We start from the raw sequence: 25,114 nt of genomic DNA on the forward strand, positions 1-25,114 counted from the left end.
ATATCCCATGGAATACTATGCAGCTGTAAAAAGGAACAACATCATGTCCTTCCCAGGGACATGGATGGAGCTCGAAGCCATTATCCTCAGCAAACTAATGCAGGATCAGACAACCAAACACCACATGTTCTCACTTATAAGTGGGAGCTGAACAATGAGAACACATGGACACAGGGAAGGGAACAACACACACTAGGGCCTGTTGGGGGAATGGGGGAGGGAGAGCATCAGGATAAATAACTAATGCATGCAGGGTTTAATACCTAGGTAATGGGTTGATAGGTGCAGCAAACCACCATGGCACACATTTACCTATGTAACAAACCTGCACGTTCTGCACATGTATCCCAGAAGTTAAAATAAAGTTAAATTAATTTTTTTAGTGAGACACTTGAATTCTACATGTGTTATAAGGTATACTAAGTAAAATCACCCTCATATGTCTTTAGGACAATTTTTCTTGAGCTCTGATAAACATGCATATTTCCTCTTTGACAAATTAATTTTTATTTCAGAATATAATGAACTGTCTTGGTATTATGGAGCTTTCAAAAATATAGAAAATTAGAGAAGGTAGTATGAACCCCCAATCCTGAACAATTATCAACATATAATACATCTATAATATTTATTGAGACTAATTTAAACAGTCCAAAGGGGGTCAGAAAAATAACTTCTTTTAGGGAAATACTTATAGATAATAAATTAGAAAATAATTTTACAGAAATAAAATCATCAATTTAAAAAGAAAAGAAGGCCAGGCATGATGGCTCATGCCTGTAATCTCAGCACTTTGGGAGGCTGAGGCAGGAATATCACTTGAGCCCAGGAGTTTGAAACCAGCCTGGGCAACATAGCAAGACCCCATTCCTATTAAAAATAAATAAATAAATAAATAAATAAATAAATAAAGTTATTCTTAAGGAGAGACCAATCAAGACCCTAGTATTGCATTTTTAAGTCAGTCTGGTATTTCTCAGGCAAAATAGAGACTTACTGATAACAGTACCTCTTCTCAATATGAAAATAAAGTCTAGAGGCCGGGCACAGTGGCTCATGCCTGCAATCCCAGCACTTTAGGAGGCTAAGGTAGGCAGATCACCTGAGGTCAGGAGTTCAAGACCAGCCTGGGCAACATGGTGAAACCCCATCTCTACTAAGAATACAAAAATTAGGCTGGCATGGTGGTAGGCACCCGTAATCCCAGCAACTTGGGAGGCCAAGGCAGGCAAGAGAATTGCTTGAACCAAGGAGGCAGAGGTTGCAGTGAGCCAAGATCACGCCACTGCACTCCAGCCTAGGCAATATAGCAAGACACCAAAAGGAAGGAAGGAAGGAAGGAAGGAGTCTAAAGTTCCAAAAAAAAAAAAAAACCTGGGGAAATATTTTAATGACAGAATAAAAGTAAAGCAAATAACTAATCTAAAAGCATGACAAACATCTGTATGTCTTAATTACATGAAGGATGTTTCTCAAAACATGATAAATTTTAGTTTTATTGCCATATTGTACATTTAGAAGGCAATTTTCCAACCAAAACAGAAAAACAAGGCGGAGTTCCAATTTCAAAGGAGATCTGCTATAAAAAGTAAAAATATGAATTATATTGAAAGATTATTTTTGATAAACTATCGAATGGCCTGCATCATCAGAATTCATTTCAAAATGTGAAAACTGGAACAAAACTAGATTCACTCATAAGATTATTAATATATTTTTTGACTCACAAGTTTCATAACATAAATACTACATAAACCTAATGTCAACTATACCAAAATAGTGAGCCTATCGTAATGCTTTGAAAATTCTACAGACTTCATGAGTTTATGTTAAGGAATGAAATTATCTCATTACTTGCTTCTTTGTCAGTCTTCTTCATTTCTTTCTCATTAAGGGTCCTTCCTCCATGTTAGCCATCATTTCACTGCCTATATGCAACACACGAACCCCTAAACACATGGATTTCCTGTTAAATGCATTTCTTGCTTTCCAGGATCTGGGCGGCAGGACACCCTATGGCTAAATATAGAAGCTAGAGACACTCCTTTGGGGAAATCCACTGTCAACCTTTTATTCGTAAAGGAAAACCACTTCTTTACTTATAACACTAACAAAAAAAAAAAGTATGGGTTTTCCACACCAATAATTGCCTAATTCTCTCCAGACACCAACTGGGTGCCATACAATTAAATTCCATTCCGACACTAACTACCCTGAGTTAATGCAGGCCCCACAGGGTAAGGACTCAGTCCAACAAGATTGCCTCCCATTTCAGACACGAATCACAAATGCCGGGCTTCACATGCTGACAGACCAGCTACAAATCCGGGGTTCCCTCCTCACGTTTGGTAATTTGCTAGCAAAGTTCGCGGAACTCAGGAAAAGTGGTTTGCTTGCTATTACCAGTTTATTATAAAGGATTCAACTGTGGAACAGCCAGATGGAACAGATGCACAGGGCAAGGTATGAGGAGAGGGGCAGGTGGCCCCAGTAACACCCTGGGTGCACCACCCTCCCAGGACTTCCCAACCTAGGAGTTGAACAAACCTCACTGTTCAAGAGTTTTTATAGAGCTTAATATCTAGCCCCTCTCACTCCCTTTCCCAGAGGTTGGTGGTTGGGACTGAAGCTTCCAGCCTCCAATGGCTTGGTCCTTTTGGTGGCCAGCCCAACCCTAAGGCTATCTAGGGGCCCCACCCTAGGTTACCTCATTAGGAAAAATTCAGATGTGATCAAAAGCAGCTCCTTACAAATAACAAAAGACATTACTATTACTCAAGAAATCCCAAGGGTTTTAGGAGCTTTGTGACAGCAACTGGGGATAAAGTGCAAATATATTTCTTATTATACCACAATTAGGTACTTAACATGAACAAATTACTTCAATACTCCAAATATTCTTCTACAGATGAGGTGATAATACCATAATTAGATATGAATAGATAGATATAATAATGCCACAGACCTTAGAGGAGTACCCTGAGAATTAAGAGCAATTTAGGAAAACGAATTGGCATAAGTGCTTAATAAATGTTCATCATTATTATTGTTACCATCATTAAATGTATTACCTCTTCGGAGACTGCCTATAGTAAGTTCCATTAAAAATACAGAAAGAATATTGAGTTAGTGGTTTTGAGAATTAAAACAAGAAATCAGGACAAAAAATGAGAGTTATTAATGTCAATTACCTCCTTCAAAAAAGTTTGGTTTCTGTCTGTGCTTTCCATAGTATGTGCATAAAGTCTGAGAGTATCAGATTCGTGCCCTGATGAAAGCACAACGTTGACTTTCATTCCCCAGGAATGTATAATTAAGAAGTTAAAAAGATACGTTTGTAAATCACTCAGGCCTTCCTCTGAAACTATCAGAAAATACGGGTAATACTGTTCCAAGAATAACTTCCAATCTTGTGATAAGCATCCAGAAAACTCTGTTTGTACATCAATGCTAGTATTGTGTTGAAGGTGGAGAATTAAAGCAGTTCTCAATGAAAGAAGTTCAGGAAAATCAAAATATGCATATTCAGCATCCTGTGGTGAGAAAAAGAAAAAAATACATCATTTTGAAATCTTCCTTTAGTGATTTGTTAATTTTGTTACTTACAGCACAAAGCCATATAGGACTTAACCCATGTGATCTAATTGTTTTGCTCAAAGGCCTTAAACTTGACTCATTTCACAAGTGTATGCCACAGGTCAAAATGTGGATTATATAGATTCAGCTCCTTTATTTGAGCAGGCATACACTACTACTTCATGTCTAATTCTTTTACTATCTATGTTCAAATAGGGATTAAAGTAGCAAGTGGATAGATGTATTTCATCTGAATTGAGAAGCTGATGTGAATCACTATTAGTAGATAAAAATGTAACGTTCCAGGTGACATGTCTCCTCCCTAAATAATGTAAGCCTTTACTTAGCATATCAAAATTTCTATTTTTCAAATTTACAAGAAAAAAATAACCCCACTAAAAAGTGGGCAAAGGACATAAACAGACACTTTTCAAAAGAAGACATACGGTCGGGCGTGGTGGCTCACGCCTATAATCCCAGCACTTCAGGAGGGTGGATCATCTGAGGTCAGGAGGACGAGACCAGTCTGGCCAACATGGTGAAACCCTGTTTCTACTAAAAATACAAAAATTAGCTGGGTGCGGTGGTGGGTGCCTGTAATCCCAGCTACTCGGAAGGCTGAAGCAGGAGAATCGCTTGAACCTGGGAGGCGGAGGTTGCAGTGAGCCGAGATCATGCCACTGCACTCCAGCCTGGGCGACAGAGAGACTATATCTCAAAACAAAACAAAAACACAAACAAAAGAAGACATGCATGCAGCCAATAAGCATATAAAAAAAGCTCAACATCCCTGATCATTAGAGAAATGCAAATCAAAACCACAATGAGATACCATCTCATGCCAGTCAGATGGCTATTAAAAATAATAAAAAATGAGAGTTAAAATAACTCAACATCAAAAAATAACAGATGCTGATAAGGTTGCAGACAAAAAGGAATGCTTAACACTGTTGGTGGGAGTGTAAATTAGTTCAACCATTGTGGAAAACTGTGGCAATTCCTGAAAGATCTACCATTCGACCCAGCAATTCCATTACTGGGTATATACCCAAAGAAATATAAATCATTCCATCATAAAGACACATGCACGCATATGTTCACTGCAGCACTATTCACAATAACAAAGACATGAAATCAAACTAAGTCACCAATGATAGACTGGACAAAGAAAATGTGGTACATATACATCATGGAATACTATGCATTCATAAACAAGAATGAGATCATGTCCCAAACGCAAAAACAGAAATCCAAATACTGCATGTTCTCACTTGTAAGTGGGAGCTAAATAATGAGAACACATGGACACACAGAGGAAAACAACAGACACTGGGGCCTATTGGAGGGTGGAGGGTGGAGGGTGAGAGGAGGAAGAGTATCAGGAAAAATAACTAATGGGTACTAAGCTTAATACCTGGGTGAAGAAATAATCTGTACAACAAACCCCCATAAGACAAGCTTACCTATATAACAAACCTGCACATGTACCCCTGAACTTAATAAGTAAAAAAAAAAATCTGTTTTTAAATCATATTGACACTCTAGCCTACCAGACTGTCATAATTTAAAAAGAATCCTGACTTTTCTATAGGTATCAATCAAAACACTGCTTTCACTTTTAATGGTGCCAAAACTAACCCCCACCCCCAAAAAATCCTATGTATAAAGATTGAACAAATATAGACTAGAATTCTTAGGAGTAAAACAACAATTGCTTCTAGGAGTGGGATGAGGGAATGGGCTCATGATATATTTTTGTATTTGGGTTGAGATTTGTTAAAATTGGAAGCCATTCAATCTGTAATTTTTAAAAACCATAGTATAATACACTGTTGAGGATGTTTATATCGATCAATCCAAATAAGGATAGTGCCTCTATTGAATTTGCCACTCTACTGGAATGTAAATACAATTTCTTCTCAGTTTTGATCCTAAAGTGCTTCCTAGAATTTAAGCATACAAATTCAGAGAGCAAAGAAAGATTGTTGAAGGAAGTCTCCTCCTACCTCATGTTCCTAGGTGTCCTTAAAATAAGTATCTATTGTTGCAAATAAAAATTAATTTTAGCTATCAACTACTCTGACTTAATGACATTTCTAGAAGATTATATTCAAGAACTGTAGAATATATATTATTTCCAAGAACACATGGTACATTCACCAAAATAGGCCATGTATTGGACGTCAAAACAAGTCCCAATAGATGTTTAAATAATTGAAATTATACAGAAATATTTTCTTCAACCACAATGGAATTAAATTAGAAATCAATAACACATCTAGAAAAAACAAGAATTCATACATTAAAACAATAGTTTTTTAATTTTTAAAATCATCCTTAAGTGACTTTATAATTGTACCTTTTTTTGGTAGAAACAGGATCTCACTTTGTTATTCACGCTGGTCTTGTACTCTTGGCTTCAAATGATCCTCCCCACTCAGCCTCTCAAAGTGTTGTTATTACACGTGTGAACCACCTCACCTGGACTAATTGCACATATCTATGGAGTACAGCGTGATATTTTGATATATATGTATACAATATGTAATGATCAAATCAGAGTAATTAGCATATTGATCACATCAGACACAATTATTTGTGTGTGTGCGTGTGTTGGAAACATTCCAAATCTGCTCTTCTATTTGAAAAAAAGCAATAAATTACTGTTAATTATATCCACCCTATGGTGCAATAATGTCCTCCAAGATCATCATGTTGCCACAAATGACAGAATTTTGTTTTTTATAGCCAAATAGTATTGTATAGTGTATATACACACCACATTTTCTTTATCCATTCATCTGTTGATGAACACTTAGTTTGTTTCCATATGTTGGCTATGTGAATAGTGTTGCAATAAACACAAGAGGGCAGATATCTCTTTAACATACTGATTTCCTATCCTTTGAATGTATACCTAGTAGCAGAGTTGCTGGTTCATACAGTAATTCCTTTTTGTGTTTTTGAGGAACCTCCATATTGTTTTCCATAATTACTGAATTAATTCACATTCATACCAGCAGCATATGAGTTGCCCTTTCTCTACATCCTTACTAGCATATTTTTTGTGTGTTTTTGACAATAGCTATTCTAATGGGGTGAGATGCTATCTTATTATGGTTTGGATTTGCATTTCTCTGATGATTAATAATGTTGACTATGCTTTCATACATGTGTTGGCTATTTGTATATCTTCTATTGAGAGATGCCTATTCAGCTCACTTGCCCACATTTTAATTGGATTATCTTTTTTTTTCTTTTGCTATTGAGATGTTTGAGTTCCCTGCATATCCTGGATATTAATTCCTTGTTGGATAAATACTGACAAAAATTTTTTCCCATTCTGAAGGTGTCTCTTTACTCTGTTGATTATTTCCTTTCCTGTGCAGAAACTTTTTAGTTTAATATAATCCCATTTGTCTACTTTTGCTTTTGCTACCTGTGCTTCTGAAGTGTTTTCCATAAGATCTTCACACTAACCAATGTCCTGAAGCATTTCCTCTATGTTTTTTTCTAATAGTTTCATCGTTTTGGGTCCTACATTTAAGTCCTTAATCGATTTCGAAATGATTTTTTAATAGAGTGAAAGCGAGGGCTCATTTTCATTTTTCTGCGTATGAATATCCAATTTCCTGAGCACCATTTACTGAAGACACTGTCCTTTCCCCAGTGAACGTTCTTGATATGCTTTTGTCAAAAATCATTTGGCTGTAAATACGTGAATTTATTTTTGGGTTCTCTATTCTGTTCCATTGGTCCAACTGTCTATTTTTACACCAGTACCGTGCTGTTTGGGTTACTAGAGCTTTGTGGAATACCTTGAAATCTAGTAGTGAAATACCCCCAGCTTTTAAAACAACAAATTTCTAAATAATCCACTGGTCAAAGAAAAAAGAATCACATGAGATGTTAGAAATTATTTCTAATTAAATGGTAAAGAAAAAAACCATTAGATGCAAATTTGTGATATGTAGCTAAAACACAGCTTACAAGAAAAATTTTACTGTTCATAAATAGAAAAAGAAAAAAGATCTTAGCTTAAAATTTCAATTCATGAAGCTAGTGGAAAAAAGAGTAAGGAAAACCCAAGAGAAATAAATAAAGTCAAGAGTAGAAATCGGTGAAATAAAAAAAAAGACAATACAGAAAATTAACAAAGTGAAAAAAGCTAGGTCTTTGAAAACATCAACAAAATTGATAAATCACTAACTAGATTAATCAAGAAGAGAGAAGACACAACTTAGCAATATAAAGGATAAATGAGGGCAGAAGAAAATGGAAATTATCACAATAGAGAATCTGTGAGGCTTTGTCACATACAGTAGATGATATTATGGCTTTCACACATTTTTTAAAAAGTTAAATCCTTCTTTTCCCTTAGCAGTATATCAGGTTATAGAATCAGAGATACAACAATGACAAATTACATTTTAATTTGTAAAATTATGTGATGATTGGCCGGGCGCGGTGGCTCACGCTTGTAATCCCAGCACTTTGGGAGGCCGAGGAGGGTGGATCACGAGGTCAGGAGATCGAGACCAGGTGAAACCCCATCTCTACTAAAAATACAAAAAAAAAAATTAGCCAGGCGTGGTGGCGGGCGCCTGTAGTCCCAGCTACTTAGAGAGGCTGAGGCAGGAGAATGGCGTGAACCCGGGAGGCGGAGCTTGCAGTGAGCCGAGATTGCGCCACTGCACTCCAGCCTGGGCGACAGAGCGAGACTCCGTCTCAAAAAAAAAAAAAAAATTTTGTGATGCTTTCGAAAATAGAGAATAAAAATCTGTCCCCATTTCACCAGATGTGAATTTCAAGTAGAGCAGTTGCTATTAAGAGTTGGTGTCATGTTTCTGACCAGTCCCCCCCGTTATTGCATCACTGGTTGTCACTAGCAGCTAGCCAAAAAATAAAGTCTATTTTGCTGTATTAGTCAGGATTTCTGCAGTTTATGTTTAAAAACTGGTTTAGAGTATCCAGGTGATGTATCCCCTTTTGGTAAGCTATATTTACAATCTGTGTGCTTTGTAGCCTTCTACACAGAAAGCAGCAGATAATCAAAGATTTAAGGGACACGGACAGCTGCCAATTCACAAAATGGGAGTGTAATGTGAAAGCTTTTTAGAGGGTTTTTGTTTTTGTTCTAACAAAATATGTTAGAACACGTTTTGTTAGAATATGTGTTGCTTTTGTAGTGTTCTTCTTTTCCTTAAGACAGGAATCAGGCTTACATATAAACTGTTAGCAATTTTAGTTTCCTTCTGTGTTATTCAGTATAAAACTGCATAATTTGAAAATGAATGAAAAAATAAATATTTAGTGGCCAGGCACAGTGGCTCACGCCTGTAATCCCAGCACTCTGGGTGGCCACGGTAGGTGGATTGCTTGACCTTGGGAGTTGGAGACTAGCCTGTACAACACAGCAAGACCCCATCTTTATAAAAAATACAAAAATTAGCCAACCATGCTGCCACACGCCTGTAGTCCCAGCTACTAAGGAGGCTGAGGTAGGAGTATCACTTGAGCCCACGACACAGAGGTTACAGTGTGCCAAAATCATGCTACTGCTGTGTTGTAGCCTGGGAGCTAGAGTGAGACCCTGTCTCGAATTTAAAAAAAAGAAAATTTAGTTTCTGTTCCAAAAAAAAATGAAAGAGGAAGCTACTAACACTAACATCACTACAAATCTTTAGGCAATAAGAGGAAAATAAGAGAGTATTATAGGCAACTTTATGCCAAAATATTAGACAACTTAGATAAGATAGGAAAATCCCTTGACATATACAATTAACAAAACTGACACAAGATAAAACAGAAAGTCTAAATGGCCCTATATTTATTAAAGAAATTGACTTTGTTATCAAAAATTTCCTTCCAAGGAAAACTCCAGACCCAAATGGTTTCACAGGAAAATTTGATCAAATTTTATCAAATTCGTCTGAGGAAATAATACCAATCTCATAAAGACTTTTTCAGAAAATAGAAGAGGAAAATGGGCTTTTCAACACATTCACCAGGTCGGCATGATCCTGATACCAAAACCAAACAAAGGCATTATAAAAAATAAAATTGGCCTGGCATGGTGGCTCATGCCTGTAATCTCAGCACTTTGGGAGGCTGAGGCAGGTGGATCACCTGAGGTCAGAGCTCAAGACCAGCCTGACCAACATGGGGAAACCCCGTCTTTGCTAAACATACAAAAATCAGCCAGGCATGGTGGCACATGCCTGTAATCCCAGCTACACAGGAGGCTGAGATAGAAGAATTGTTTGCACCTGGGAGGCAGAGGTTGCAGTGAGCCGAGACCGTGCCTTTGTACTCCAGCCTGGGCTACAGAGTGAGACTCCATCTCAAATAAATAAATAAATAAGTAAAATTACAGATTAATATTTTTCATGACTATATACCAAAAACACTTAAAATATTAACAAATCAAACCCAGCAATATATTAAAGAAAGGATATCTATCATAACCAACTGAGGTTTTCCCAGGAATAAAAGATTGAATTAATATTTTAAAATCACTTAATGTAATCTACCAAATTAAGAAAATAAAAGAGGAAAGGTGTATCAGAGTTTCCATAAATGTAGAAAAAGTATTTTTTAAAATGTAACACCTATTAATTATAGAAACTCTCAGAAAACCTAAAATAAGAAGAAATTTCCTCAATTTGATAATGGATATATATAAAATAACTACAGCTAATATGATACCTAGTAGGGAAATAATGGACACTTTCCCTTTAAGATCAAGAACCAGGTAAAGATTCCCACTCACTCTACTTCAGCATTTCTAGAGGTGCCAATCACTGTAATAAGGCAAGAAAAAGCAATTAAAAAATCAAATTGGAAAATAAGAAATAAGCATGTATTTATTCACTGAAGACATTGAAAAATCTAAGAAATATACAAATAAGCCACTGAAATTAATAAGTTGTTTTAATAAGATTGCAGGATACCAGTTAACAAACAAAAATCAACTCTACTTCTATATACAAACAGCAAAAAATAAAAAATTATTTTTAAAAATTCAATTTACAGTAAGATCAAAACACGAAATATCTTGAAATATATTTAGCAAAAGATGTGCAACATCTCCACACTGAAGACTACAAAACTGATAAAAGAAATTAGAGATCTTAAAAAGCAGAGATATATATTGTGTTCACTAACTGAAAGACCATATTGATCTACAAATTTAATGAATATCATTAAAATCCCATTGTTCTTTTTAAATAGAAATTGGCAAGCTGATTCTAAAATTCGTGTGGAAATGCAGAGAACCTAGAATAGCCAAAGTTAAAGAAGAACAAAGTGGGCTTCAAGATTTACTATAAAATTACACAAATCAGGACATTGTGGTACTGGTAATTTGTTAAATCCTTTGATGGAACATAGTAGAAAACCCAGAAATGGACCTACACATATATAATCATTTGATTTTTGATGAAGAAACCAAAGCAATCTACTGGTAGAAGAAAAATGTTCTCAACAATGGATGCTGGAACAAATCAACCTCAATCCCCAATTCACACCACAAACACACAAAAATTAATTCAAGAAATATCATAGACCAAAATACAAAAGCTGAAACTACATACTTCTAGAATTATTAATAAATATAGGAAAATATCTTTGTGACTAAGAGATAGGCAATGATTCTTATCAGGATACAGGCACAATAGCCATTAAAGAATAACAAATTAGATTTCATCAAAATTAAAATATGGTCATCCAAAGGTAGCACTAAGAAAATGAAGTGGCAGCCGGGCACGGTGGCTCATGCCTATAATCCCAGCACTTTGGGAGGCTGAGGTGGGTAGATCACGAGGTCTGGAGATCGAGACCATCCTGCTAACACGATGAAACCCCGTGTCTACTAAAAATACAAAAAATTAGCCGGGCATGGTGGCGCATGCCTGTAGTTCCAAGTACTTACGAGGCTGAGGCAGGAGAATGGCATGAACTCAGGAGGCAGAGGTTGCAGTGAGCCAAGATTGCGCCACTGCACTCCAGCCTAGGTGACAGAGCAAGACTCTGTCTCAAAATGAAGTGACAAGCCACAGACTGGGAAAATACATTCGCAATAATATATATGACAAGAGGTTGTATACAGAATATATCAAGAACTACCACAACTCAATATTAAAAAGATAAAGAACCCAATTTAAAACGGTCAAAAGATATGAGCAGATGCTTCACAAGTCATAGTATACAAACGAACAATAAGCACTTGAAAAAGTAGGCAACATCATTAGCCATTTGATAAATACCAATTAAAACACAGGGACATAACACTACACATCCACCAGAATGGCTGGACTGACCAAATACAAATGTTTGCAACTACACAGGGCACCAGAACTCTTATTCATCGCTGGATTGAGTGTAAAGGGGCACAACTACCTTAGGAAAAGCTTTGGTAGTTTTATAAAACATATATTTCAATCACAGATATATGCACAAGGAAAATGAAAATTTATGTCCACACAAAGACTTGCATGTGAATGCACATAGTAGCTTTATTCATCTAGGCAAGATACTGAAAGAGACCACTCAGGCCGGGCGCGGTGGCTCACGCTTGTAATGCCAGCAGTTTGGGAGGCCGAGGCAGGAGGATCACGAGGTCAGGAGATCAAGACCAGGGTGAAACCCCGCCTCTACTAAAAATACAAAAAAATTAGCCGGGCGTGGTGGCAGGCGCCTGTAGTCCCAGCTACTCAGAGAGGCTGAGGCAGGAGAATGGCATGAACCCGGGAGGTGGAGCTTGCAGTGAGCCAAGATCACGCCACTGCACTCCAGCCTGGGCAACAGAGCGAGACTCCGTCTCAAGAAAAAAAAAAAAAAAAAGAAAGAAAGAGACCACTCAACAGGAAAGTGTCCACTCAACAAGAAAATGGGTAAACAAACTGTGGCACATTTCTACAATAAAACCTTACTCAAAAGTGATAAAAGGAACAAAATACCACTGCACAGAACAAAATGGATGCCTCTCAAAAATATTATGTTGAATGAAAGGTTTATACAAAGGATTCATACTGTAAAATTCTATTTATTAAAAGTTCTAGAACTTTGGGAGACCGAGGCGGGTGAATCGCCTGAGGTCAGGTGTTCGAGACCCGCCTGACCAATATGATGAAACCCTGTCTCTACTAAAAATACAAAAATTAGCTGAGCATGGTGACATGCGCCTGTAATCCCAGCTACTTGGGAGGCTGAGAGAGTAGAATCACTTGAACCCAGGAGGTGGAGGTTGCAGTGAGCCGAGCTCATGGCATTGCACTCCAGCCTGGGCAAAAAGAGCGAAACTCCAACGAAAAAAAAAAAAAAGAAACTTCTACAACAGGCAAAACTAAAGAAGGCAATAGAAAGGATTTAAACAGTGGTTGCTTCTAGGGGATGGGGTGAGGATGGACTGGGCAGGGGCATGAGAAGATGTATGTACTGTGGAACAAGAGTTTGGGTTACACGTGCATGCGTGTGTCAAAATTCAATGGACTGGTAAATACTATGCACATGCCAAAGCTTGTTAAATGGCATTAGGTTGGAGCAAAACTTTTTGTAACACATTTAAGATCTGTGCATTTTATTTCATGTAAACTTTACCATCAAAAAAATCTGCAAATAAATACCGAACTCTAGTTAATGGCATGTATGATGAAATGTTTCAGAGTTAAATGTAATGTCTACAACTATTTTGAAATGTACCCCCAAAATAAAAGGATTGACAGGTGAATAAAGGCATGGATAAGCTTACAGATATATGAAGAAGTAAGTAAAATAAAATGTAATTGTAGGATTTAGATGGTGGGATATAGATATTTGCTCTACAACCTTTCAACTTATCTATATTTGAAATTTTATAAAATGTTGAAATTTAAAGAATGGGCTTGCTGGTGCTTACCACAGGCTGAATTCTTACACTGACTATATAGAAAAGGAGGTAGAGTAAACCTAGCCCATATACTCCTCAGCCCAGGCTCTGTGCCTGATCTATATTGTGAATGTGGGAACAGAGTCGAGGGAAAAAAAATTTAATAAAATAAAAAATAAAGAATGGTTATCTCTGAGTAGTGAAATTATGGGTAATTTGTTCTTTTGTTAATCTGTCTTTTTATATTTTCTATGATGACATGCTTCATTTTAGGTCAAAGACTCTTTAGGTTAAGAGATTTCAGTTAGTCTTCAAAGGACTAAAACGACATCAATCATCATACCTTACCTTGAAGAAAACTATGGCGAATTGTCCTCCGTTACTCATAAGATCCACAAGATAGCATTCAACCAGATAGAAAAAGTGGAGATTCTGTCCCCACTTGAATGATTTTACACCCAGGCATGTGGCAAGCAAGGAATCTCCATCAATCACAAAAAAATTAGATTCCACAAAATCATTTAATATGCTGGAATACCTAAAATAAAAATCAAAGAGAATAGAAATCACAGATGTTTCACAGAGACTTTGTTGCTATTGTTGTTACTATTATTGCATAAGCTACTATTTGTTGAGTACCTCATGCCAGTCCATGATGCCTTTTCAAGTATCTCATTTAAGCAACTGTCCTTTATAAGAAGGAGATAGCACAATTACTATTTTATTAAAATAAAATTAGGCTCAGAGAGGCAAAGGAAATTATCCATGCTAAATGGCAGAGCCAGGATTTGAACTTGAGAATATGATTCTAAAGGCTGTTATTCTGGATAAGGACATATATAACCCCCAGCTCCATGAATCTGATTGTTTTAGGAAACAGTCTGTTCAGTGACAGCTATGACAACTATAGGAAGAAGAGTGCGTTCCCATCATCTTTAAGCTGCTCCAAGATAAATAGGTTGAGTGATCATGTATATGTATACGGGTTAAGAGGGATGTGGAAACACAGAGCATACAATAGTATAGCTCCTTTTTTACTTCACAGTACTTACCCAGCTCTTGGCATTTCATTCAAAATTAACTGTGTCATTTCCCTAAAAAATACTGCATGATCCTTTAACGCTAAAAAAAAAAAAAAAAAAAAAAGAGAGACTTTTTGAGCCATCGATATTTTTACACAGCTATATAATTTAGTAATTATTAAGGAAATGAAATATAGATATCCAATTACTTTGTAACATTATTGAATCTGAATATCTTACAAGATTGTTGTTTTATAGGCTACAAATATCAAAGATTGAGAATTACCCATCGTTGTTGCTTCTTGGGCTATAGGGTAGAAGAGTAGAGCTGGAATTTATTAAATATGGCTGATATATTTTATTTTGGCACCTCTAAAATGGCTACATTTGATGTGAATGGCACCTCTGTAATAAAAGAAAAAAATAGAACTGCAGTTATTCCTAAAACAAAGAAATGGGCCCAAAAAATATGGTTGCAATTTCCACAGAGCAAGCAGTCTAGTAAATAAGCAAAGATTGATCAAATAATCATACAAAAAATTTCAAATCACAAATGTGACAAAAGGCACAGAGATGAGGGTGGCTTCCCTAAGGAATTAATGCATGAACTGAGATCTGAAGGAATGAGTACTCCCTTAATTTGCCCCCCAAAAAAGCAATGAAAAGTATTCTTGGCAAAAGGAACAGCATGTACAGAGGCCCTGTGACAGAGGACAGTATGGAAAGTACGAGATTCAGAAAAGAAGTTAGTGCGGCTGCAGCAGAGGGTAAGGCTGTGTCAGACAAAGTTAGAGAAAAAGGAAGCTAGGCAGTCTTTTAAGGAATTTTAAGGTGTTTTGTCTTCATCCTCAGAGCTAAACTCAGCCATTGATGGCTTTTAAACTGGTTGTAATTTGATTACACTTGCACTTGGTAAACATTACTCTATCTTTAGTAGAGAGAGCACACTGGATGGGGAGGTGCATAAAGAAAGCTACTGAAATAGTCCTGTAGAAAGATGATGGTGGTTTGAGCTAATGTGGTGCTATTTAGAGCTGGAGAGATGTGGATTTATTGGGGGCCATTTTGAAGATAAATGTGACATAGTTTGGCAATAGATTCCACATGGGAAGGGAGAGTTGGGAGTGTCACGGATGACTCCTCAGATCTTAGCAAGAACAAGAGGATGGATGATGGGGCTTGGACAAAGCACGCTGAAAGGTGGCCAGGTTTCTGGGCTAGAAATAGAACTATCAAGTCATTTGATTACTAAAGATAACTGAGGAAATGAGTATATATCACAGGTGGAAGAAATCACTGAATGCTGCTTATTAGTGACTCTGGGTCACTCCCAAAATAAGTTTCTGGGCCACTCCTGATCACTCCCAAAATGAACTATTGGCACTCAAATCCTTGTCTTGGGAGGTGATTCTGGGAGAACTCACTTCTTCACTTCATATTAACCATAAAGAATAGCAGCAAAATATGGTTAGAACTCAACATTGCCACAGGATTGGTAAATAGAAAAATATTTATAGCCAAAGTAAGTACAGTCTCTGTGAAACTGAAGGGACAGAAAGCAGAATGCATTTATTCAACAACTATTGAATGAGCAAACACCTGCTATGTGACAGGCGCTGCACTTGCGGGTGGGAGTACAATGAAAAGGACAAAAGTAGGCTTTGCTGCTCTCTAGGAGCTTATCATCTAGTGGAAAAAAATTAATAAAATTTTAAATATTTAAAACTTAAGTACTATTTAAAAAATAAAAGAGTTATAACGAATTGGACAGGATTGCTACAGAGAGTATCTCCAAGAAAGTGACATTTCAGATGAGCCTTGAAGGAGTGAATGGAGTGGTCATTCAAAGAGCCCCTCCCATTTAAGAGAGAGACAGGTTAGGAAAGCCTAAAACAGCTTTTTTATTAAGCACTGTAATTTTTAAAATTTATAATATGAATCTAAAAGGATCGTCAGATATAAAATACTGATCAGACAGAAAATAAACACTAAAAATGAAGACAAAAAAAAAACAAACTAAAAAACATCAAAATATTCTAAAAGACATACTGAGAAAAAGAGATAATTTAGAAGTCAGAAGAGAACTTTAAAAAATTCCAACTAGAATTTTCATACAGAATCAAAGATACTGAACCTATGAAATAGGAGCTTGCATGCTGCTATTGAAAAGAAAAAAATACAGGAACAAGAAAGCACTCTTGAAAATTCAAAGCAAGATTGCAGATATAAAATAAATTAGTTTGCTGAACAATAAAGCAGAATCCCAAGTTAAAAGACAGAGTCCAGAAAGACAATGAGATAGAAATAAAAGAAACATTAAGACACATGAAAGATTGATCAAAGCTTATATAATCCATTTAAAGGTAATCCTGGAGGAAATAACTGGGATACCAGAATGAGTGGTGAAAATAATCGAAAACATACTGTGAGAAAATGTAATTTAAGAAGACTGCCTCAGGACTGAAGAGAAATATGAATCCCTAGATTAAAAAGGTCCTCCAAAAACAAAACAAGTTTGATGAAAAAAGAGAAAGCCACAGCTAGATATATCCTGATAAAATTTCAGTACTCCAAAGATAAAGAGAAAATCTAAAGTCTGGCAAAAAAAAGAAAGACATTTTAGCCACAAAAGAATGAAAATGAAAGAGGCATTAAAGTGAATAAGAACATGAGCTCTGAAACCAGGATGCCTGGGTTGAATCCCTAATTGTACAACTAACTAGTTGTGTGGCCTGAGGCAAATTGCTTACCATCTCTGTTTCTGTTTCCTGTCTGCGAATCTGGAATAATATTATTATCCTAGAGTTGTCAAGATAAAATGTGTTAATACATAAACTGCTTAAAAAGCACCTGGACATAGTGAAAACCGATTAAAATCAGCTCTTTTAACATTATGGCCAACACTGAATGCTCTGACATATGACCAATATCTTTCATCTTCTTTAATGCTTTGAAAAGTCTACTTTAATCAACTTTTAATTATATAGAATACATTTCCTATTTGGATCTGATCACAAAACTTGACTCCATAATGAATACTATGTATATAGTTATGTTGTGTTTGGTTTTCAATTTTTAGACTCAATATATAGACAAGTAACAATGAACTTAATTTATTCAGAGAACCAAAATGTAAATGCTTTCAACATCGATAATATATTAAAATAGCTAACCAATTTGAGAAGTACAAAGAGGGAAAAATGTTAGGAAAAGAGTAGGAATGCTATTATTATCATTTATAAAAAAAAAAAATAGGGAGCCCAGAAATAGCATTCAAAGGTGATGTTATATACTAAATGTTTATGTCCCCCCAAAATTCATATTTTAAAGCCCTGAACCCCAGTGTGATGGTAATTGGAGATGGGGGCTTCAGGCGGTAATTAGGATTAGAGGAGGCCGTAAGGATAGGGTCCTTATCTGATAGGATTGGTGTCTTCTAAAGAAGAAACATCAGAGAGCTCATACTCTCTCCCTTCTCGCTTTTCCCCTCCACCCCGTCCCTCCCCCTTTGCTCCTGCTTGCTCACTCTCTCTCTCAGAACACAGCAACAAGGTAGTCATGTGCAAGCCAGGAAGAGAACCCTCACCAGAAACTGAATCAGCCAGAATCTTGATCTTGTACTTCACAGCCTCCAGAATAGTGAGAAATAAATTTCTATTGTTTAAGCCACCACTCTATAATATTTTGTTACAGCAGTTTTAGCAAACTAAGAGAGAAGATAAATCAAAAAATAAAGATTAAAGAAATAAAAAGTTTTTAAAAAGAACATGTTTTGCAATGAAAAAAAAAAACAAACACTTATCCCCTATTGTCAATACAAAGTGTAACCCTGATTAAGTAAATAGTATGAGAAGTTTGTCTTTACAGAAGTAACCCAGTTCAAGAAAATAAAAGAAATGAGAAATTTATATTTTCCTCGTTTTGAAACATCTAATAAATTAATGGATCTAGCTATTGAACATCAATAGATACTAATATCATAAAAATGGAGATAGCAAGACATTCTCTGTCTCTGAATGGAATGTGACGCCATCTATGTGAACTCCTAACAAAAATATAAAAAATTAAAAAGAACTGATTATGCCTCTAATTTTAAGAACTAACAGAGAATAGCGAGGGGAGACAAAGAGTCAGAGATGAAGAGAAAGAGAGAGAAAGAGGGAATCCTATAGATTAAAAAACAAGACATTTATACATCAATTGTAATGTGAAGACTTTCTTTTGGATTCTGATGGAAGTTAAAAAAATTGAAAAAAAAATCCTGGGTATCGGATCAGAGATATCAACTATCCACTAAAATTCATGCTCCTCCTTCCACATTTAAGAATTATCACTGAGAAGTAGCTATCTGGCCAATGACTACATTTTCCCCATTCTTTTGGATGTGGAGATAGCCATGAAATTAGTTCTTACCAATGGAATGTGAGTGGAAGTGATAGCCAGACTTTCGAGAAGTAGGTATACCTTCTCTACTCTTCTCTTTTAAAAAGTTAGGTGCAAAGAATATTAAGACTCCAGGGAACAGTGGAACCACCATATGGAAGAAACTGGATCCCTGAATCACTATTGGGCCCACTGGCCAGGAAAATCTGCTTTGAACTCTTAGAAGGACAATATATATAAATTTCTATTGTGTAATGCCACTGAAATTTACAAGTTGTAATTGCTACAGAAGTTAGCATTCCCTTACTGCTACAGAAATGGGTACAAAAGTGAAATCCTGGCTGGGCGTGGTGGCTCACGTCTGTAATCCCAGCACTTTGGGAGGCCGAGGCGGGCGGATCACAAGGTCAGGAGATCGAGACCATCCTGGCTAACACAGTGAAACCCCGTCTCTACTAAAAAAAAAATTAAAAAATTAGCCGGGCGTGGTGGCGGGCGCCTGTAGTCCCAGCTACTCGGGAGGTTGAGGCAGGAGAATAGCGTGAGGCAGGAGAACATCTGGAAGGTGGAGCTTGCAGTGAGCCAAGATGGCGTCACTGCACTCCAGCCTGGGCGACAGAGCGAGACTCTGACTCAAAAAAAAAAAAAAAAAAGTTTAAATCCAAGACGGAAAAAAGGGAAGCAGCTTGCTGCCAGTCAACGTCCACGTTCGATTGGCTGTGCTCAGATGTGATGACCCTTAGTTTCTCCTCAGCACCCCAGATCCCCAGGCCCTCTCGGGTGCAGAGGACCCGTTAAATGCCTAAGCACTCTCCTCTCTCATGGCTGTTGTCCCTCTTCCCTACCTCTCCCCAAGCCCGACCTCCCCCTGCCCGCGAAGCTGCCGCCCGAGCCCAGCGAGCGCCCCAGCTCCACGCGCCCGCGCCCGGCGCGCACGAAGCCACCGGGCCACCTCCCCGCCAGGTCCATCTGGATGTTGAAGGAAACCTAGAACCCCCCCGCGGGACAGCTCCGCTCCAGGGTCCCTAGCGACACCCGACGTCACCCGTAATCCTCACCCTGGCCACCGAACCTGCTAGGTTCAAAGAGCGTCTGAGCTGCACGCCCAGCGGGGAGGAAATGGAGCAGAGGGGACCGAGCGCAGAGCCTGGTGGAAGGGGTTCAGAGCCTAGCGTCGGACTGGGCGCTCTGAGCCACACAGCAGCCAGCGCCTGAGTTTATATCTAGCGAGTTAGTTTCGGTTTCTTTTCTCCACCATGAGGCCTTTTCGATTTCCGCAGTTTTCTGGAGGTAGAATATAGGTCTGCATTGGTTTACTCTGAGAATCTTAGGGAGGTAATAGCAGAAGCGATGATATGCTATCTGGGACTTGCATGTAAATGTAAAGGGAAAGAAAGCAGAGAAATCTGGGACTCTAAACAAGGAATTGAGGCTGCATTTGCAGCACCCTAAGCACTGTGAAGGTCTATGGTGAGGTGTGGCGTTTTTCTTTTCTGGCAAGGTACTGGACATGCAAAAATGGAGTAAAAAGGGATTGGGGGCTTTGAGTTTCTGTCCTAAGAAGTTGATTTTATGAAAAATTTCCAATAGTATAACTGTCCAGTGTGAACATTTGAAAGGCCAATCATCTATCACAAACAATTTAAATTGAGAAGAAGAATGCTCTTTAGTTTTGTCATCAAGCTCATTAATGTTGGAAATTCGAGTTTCAGCCCTAGCGCATCGTGGCCTTTAGTGCTCCAGACACTTAATTCCATGATGTTATGCATGTGCAGAATATATTGAGATTCAAGGTGGTGGTGAGGGTGCCTCAGTAACGGCATTGGGTAATAAATGGAGAGAATTCGAAGCCAGAAGTTCTGTCTTCAAGAAAAGGAAAGGGTGGAAGTGACTTGTTCACAATAGAAAGAGCCCAGAAGAACAAAGTTTTTTCTCAGACTCTGGAATATAAAGCAGCTTTGAAAAGGAGGTGAAAACATTACTCACTTCTGTCAGGATTTTTCTTTAATTTTTTGTTTGGTTGAAAATAGTTATGATTCTCTTTCACAATGAGGATGACATTGAGAAAGAACCTGAAATGACTCATGATTAAGTCATAAGTTCATCTCAGATGGATTCTTCTCTAGCATCTGATACTGGACCTTTGTATCATCAGAATGCATTTGCTAGCAGCAGAAAATTGGGCTTTCTTGTAAAAGCATTTATTGAGCTTTTTATGTGCCAGGCAATAGGCTAAGCCCTTAACATGTATTATCAGATTAAATCTCACAGAAATCCCATGAGCAACTTTACTGTTGCTATTTTATGGATGAGGTAAATAAGGCTTAGAGAATTCAATTACTTGTCCATGACCCTACAGGTAGTTAATGGTAGCCAAGACTTCTAAATTTAATTCCAAAGATAATATCTACAATATTCTCTGTATATATTATCTCATTCCAGTTCTTTCATATACTACGGTGTCATTATTCCGCCCCCAAAGCACGTACAATTTAATGGGGATTTCCTCTTTTGGTTGTAGAAGTGGGCCCTACATGTTCTTAAAATAATTTACTGTCTGCTGTTGTTTTTCTCTCTTAAAAATATAGATGTATCAGGTGGGGATTCCCTAGATGTTAACTCCACACATCCCACTTCCCACCGCAAAGTATATGTACAATGCACATAAGCAGACTCTACTCCAAATCAATATCCACTTCTTTTCCACTTTAATAATTTATTACCATAACTCCAGCCTGGATGTTAGTCAGAAACTTGAAAATCACAAACTCCATTTCCACTTTTTAGAGACTTCCCCCTTGCCTCAATCTCTCAGCCTCCTTAGGAGCCCCACCCTTTCACCTCTCCAGGATCAACTCTGTGAACAGGCACTGAACCTTCCTCTCGCTAACATTCTCAACTGCTTCATCCACTCACTTTCCTCTGCACCTTCCCTGCAACTTGATCACCTGAATCTAGTGAACCATTTTTTGCCCTTACCAGGACATTGAGGGAAATTGTCTAATATTTTTCACCTCAAATTTACTGTTTATTACTATAGGTCCCTGATCTTTTTTACAGTGGCCCTTAAAACCCTACAGCATCTTGCTGTTCTCTTCAAGTCCACTAAGAATATATCTGTTTTAAAGAGACTCCTCTCAACTGTCTGACACCTCCATCTAGTCCAAGAAGCCCATGACATGCTCCATATACGATATAACCACTCCCTTTTGAGTTGGTTACCTCCAGCTTCCTCAGGAATCTCACTCCATTCCTACGTTGTTAACCTCTCTCTATTTACAGCTGTGGTAGACTGAATAATGGTCACCCAAAGACATCTATGTCCTAATCCTTGCACCTATAAATATGTCATCTTCTGTTGCAAAAAAGAACTTTGCAGATATTCCTAAGAATCTTGAGATGGGGAAATTACCCTGGATTATCTGGGGACCTGATATAATCAGAAGGGTCCTTATAAGAGGGAAGGACTATTATCAAAAAGGAACCAGGACAAGGATAATGTGGGAAATTATCAGGATTTCAAGATTGCAAAGGATGATAAAAGTAAGAGATTCACTGTTGGGAAAACATACTCTGGAGAGAAAATCATGAGTATGGTTGGACAACCTTTTGCTAGTGCCTCAAAAAGATCTCTGTGACATACACAGGAAATCCAAAAGATTTCTGAGAATATCAGCAGAAACACTGCCAGCTTGAACTGAAAGGTACAGAGAGAGAATAAAATGAAAGACGGTTATAGGACTCCCAAAATTCCATAAGCAATAAACAGTCTGATAAAACTATTCAGCCACAAACTTGTGCTATCTTTCATGAAGGATGACTCTGAGGGCAGAACCTAGAGACACAAATGGTTATTCACAGGCCTTAAAACCTATGGAGTTAGCCTTGCAGATTTTTCAAATTTCTTGGCTTTTTCTCCTTCCATTTTCTCCCTTTGTGAACAGGAATATCTGTAACTGGTGCCCTATTCCTGTCCCACCATTGTATTCTGGGAGCAAATAACTTGTTTTCTAGTCTTAAAGCTTCACATATGGAGAGAAATTTTGCCTCAGGATGGTTCATGCCCAAGGTCTCAACCATACCTGATTTAATCATTTAGGTCTTTTCAGCAGATGAGATTTAGATGGGATTTTTGGACTTAAGTTGATATTATAATAGATTGGGACTTTGGGGGAACCTTGGAATGGTTCATTTTGCATATGGAATTGACGAGAATATTTGGGGCAGAGAGTGCACTGACAAATAAATGGCTCCCAAAGCTGTGCATGCCCTAACCCTCAGAACGTGTGCATGTTACCTTACGTGGCAAAAGGAACTTTGCATGTGATTAACTTAAAGATCTTGAGATGGGGGATCATCCTAGATTTTCCAGATTAGGCCCGATGTAATCTCAAGGGTCCTTATAAGAGAGAAATGGGAGATCAGAGGAGAGAGAAGATGCTGTGCTGCTGGCTTATACATGGAGAAAGGGACCACAAGCTAAGTAATACATGTGCCCTGTAGAAGCTGGAAAAGGTAAGGAAACGGACTCCCCGTTAGAGCCCCCAGAAATAATGTAGCCCTACCAATACGTTTTTAGGCTTCTGACCTCCAGAATTGTAACAAATGTGTGTTAAACCACCAAGTTTGTGGTAACTTGCTATAGCAACAATAGGAACCTAATGCAACTGGCATTTACTATTCATTCCATTAAAATGATAAAGTCAATTTCCCACCAAAACAATTAAAAGAATGAGCCCTGCCCTATTTCATTTCCTTTTTTTTTTTTTTTTTTTTTTTTTTTTTTGACGGAGTCTTGCTGTCACCTAGGCTGGAGTACAGTGGCACGATCTCGGCTCACTGCAGCCTCTGCCCCCCGGGTTCCAGCGATTCTCCTGCCTCAGCCTCCTGGTTAGCTGAGATTACAAGTGCATGCCACCATGCCTGATTAATTTTTGTATTTTTAGTAGAGATGGGGTTTCACCATGTTGGCCAGGCTGGTTTTGAACTCCTGACCTCAGGTGATCTGCCTGCCTCAGCCTCCCAAAGTGCTGGGATTACAGGTGTGAACCACCACACCAGGGCCTCATCTCCTTTTGATCATGGCACTTCATAAGGGTATACAGCCATCATCTCCACTTCTCCTTCAGAGTCCTAAAGATTATTGGTCTAGTCTATCTTTAGACCAGAATCTGCCCTGAAGCTCCTCTGCCAAACATCATTCATGATGACCTATTAATTGCCAAATTTAAACAGTGCTATGTAGTCCATGATTTATTGACCTATTGGTGATATTCGAGATTTTATACCAGCCTTTCCTTTCCTTTCCTTTTTTTTTTTTTTTTTTTCCTTGAATCAGGGTCTTAATCTGTCTCCCAGGCTGGAGTGCAATGGCATGATCTTGGCTCATGACAGCTGATACATCTGAATTCCATATTCTCTTTTATGTCATTCTTTCCACTCACTAGAAAGAGCTTCATGTGTTATCATCTGGTTTATTGCAAAAGCCTATTCATTTCCTGACTCCAGCCTGTTCTCTCCATTCTGTTTTCCACTCTCCTGCCAGGGAAATTTCTCTAACATGTAAACCTGATCGTGTTACTCCCTGTCTTAAAATCCATTAGCATTTCCTCATTGCTTTCAGATTAATCTGCCTATTGGTATTTCATCTTTTTTTAGAGCTCCCAAACACTACACCTTAATGGTGACAAGGATTTCTCTGCTAACAGTTCCATCATGTATTAGCTTCAGCCTATTGGGTAAGTTAGCCTCTGTCTTTCATCTCTAAAGTGGGAGTTAAAAACAATCCACAGAGTTGTTAAAGGATTAAGTGAATTCAGTGTTGTAAAGAGATCAGATACAAAGCAATAGGATGCAGGTATCATTATTATTCTCTTCAGGAAATACTGAGAACCATGAATGTAGCACTAGGTAGCATGTCCTTCCTTGAGTAATGAGATAACAGGGTCTTACTCTGTCTTAAAAAGTCTTAAAGCCTTGTGTTGAGTGGCAACAGTAATATCAATCCATATGCATTCAAACAACATAATTTCTGGACATTCCTTTCTAGGGATTCACTAAACAGGTATGTATGGAGACCTACTATGTCCAGACACTTTTTATACACTGATACAGAATATTAAAAACTCCTTCCTTCAGAGTTTACATTCTTGTAAAGAATATAAACAATAACAAGAGAAGTAAAAAGTCCATTGTGTTAGATAAAGATAAGCTATAAGAGAAAAAATACACAGAGAAGAGGAGATATCAAATCCTGATGGGAAAA

General features: G+C 37.8%; 1 protein-coding gene and 1 non-coding gene across 4 annotated transcripts in view; one reads left to right on the plus strand and one right to left on the minus strand.

Moving 5' to 3' along the window:
• The window catches only part of DDX60L (DExD/H-box 60 like), a 116,237-nt gene extending 96,171 nt beyond the window's left edge, over positions 1–20,066 (minus strand). For 2 of the 3 annotated variants that reach the window (XM_012507967.2, XM_012507968.2), the window contains exons 1-5: positions 19,908–20,044; positions 14,753–14,871; positions 14,497–14,566; positions 13,793–13,982; positions 3,192–3,533 (exon numbers count right to left, since the gene is read on the minus strand). In XM_012507967.2, coding sequence (XP_012363421.2) covers positions 3,192–3,533; positions 13,793–13,982; positions 14,497–14,566; positions 14,753–14,756 — 606 coding nt within the window. In that variant the 5' untranslated portion in view covers positions 14,757–14,871; positions 19,908–20,044. Of the gene's footprint in view, positions 1–3,191; positions 3,534–13,792; positions 13,983–14,496; positions 14,567–14,752; positions 14,872–19,907 lie in introns of all 3 variants that reach the window. The other variant, XM_003257946.4, reaches the window with a different exon arrangement.
• Positions 13,458–13,588, plus strand: LOC115836166. The gene has a single exon (XR_004031156.1). It is a non-coding gene; the product is annotated as a small nucleolar RNA SNORA51 (small nucleolar RNA).
• Positions 20,067–25,114: the final 5,048 nt, after the last annotated feature.

This window comes from Nomascus leucogenys, chromosome 7b (genome assembly GCF_006542625.1).
Source record: "Nomascus leucogenys isolate Asia chromosome 7b, Asia_NLE_v1, whole genome shotgun sequence".
Classification (NCBI taxonomy): domain Eukaryota; kingdom Metazoa; phylum Chordata; class Mammalia; order Primates; family Hylobatidae; genus Nomascus; species Nomascus leucogenys.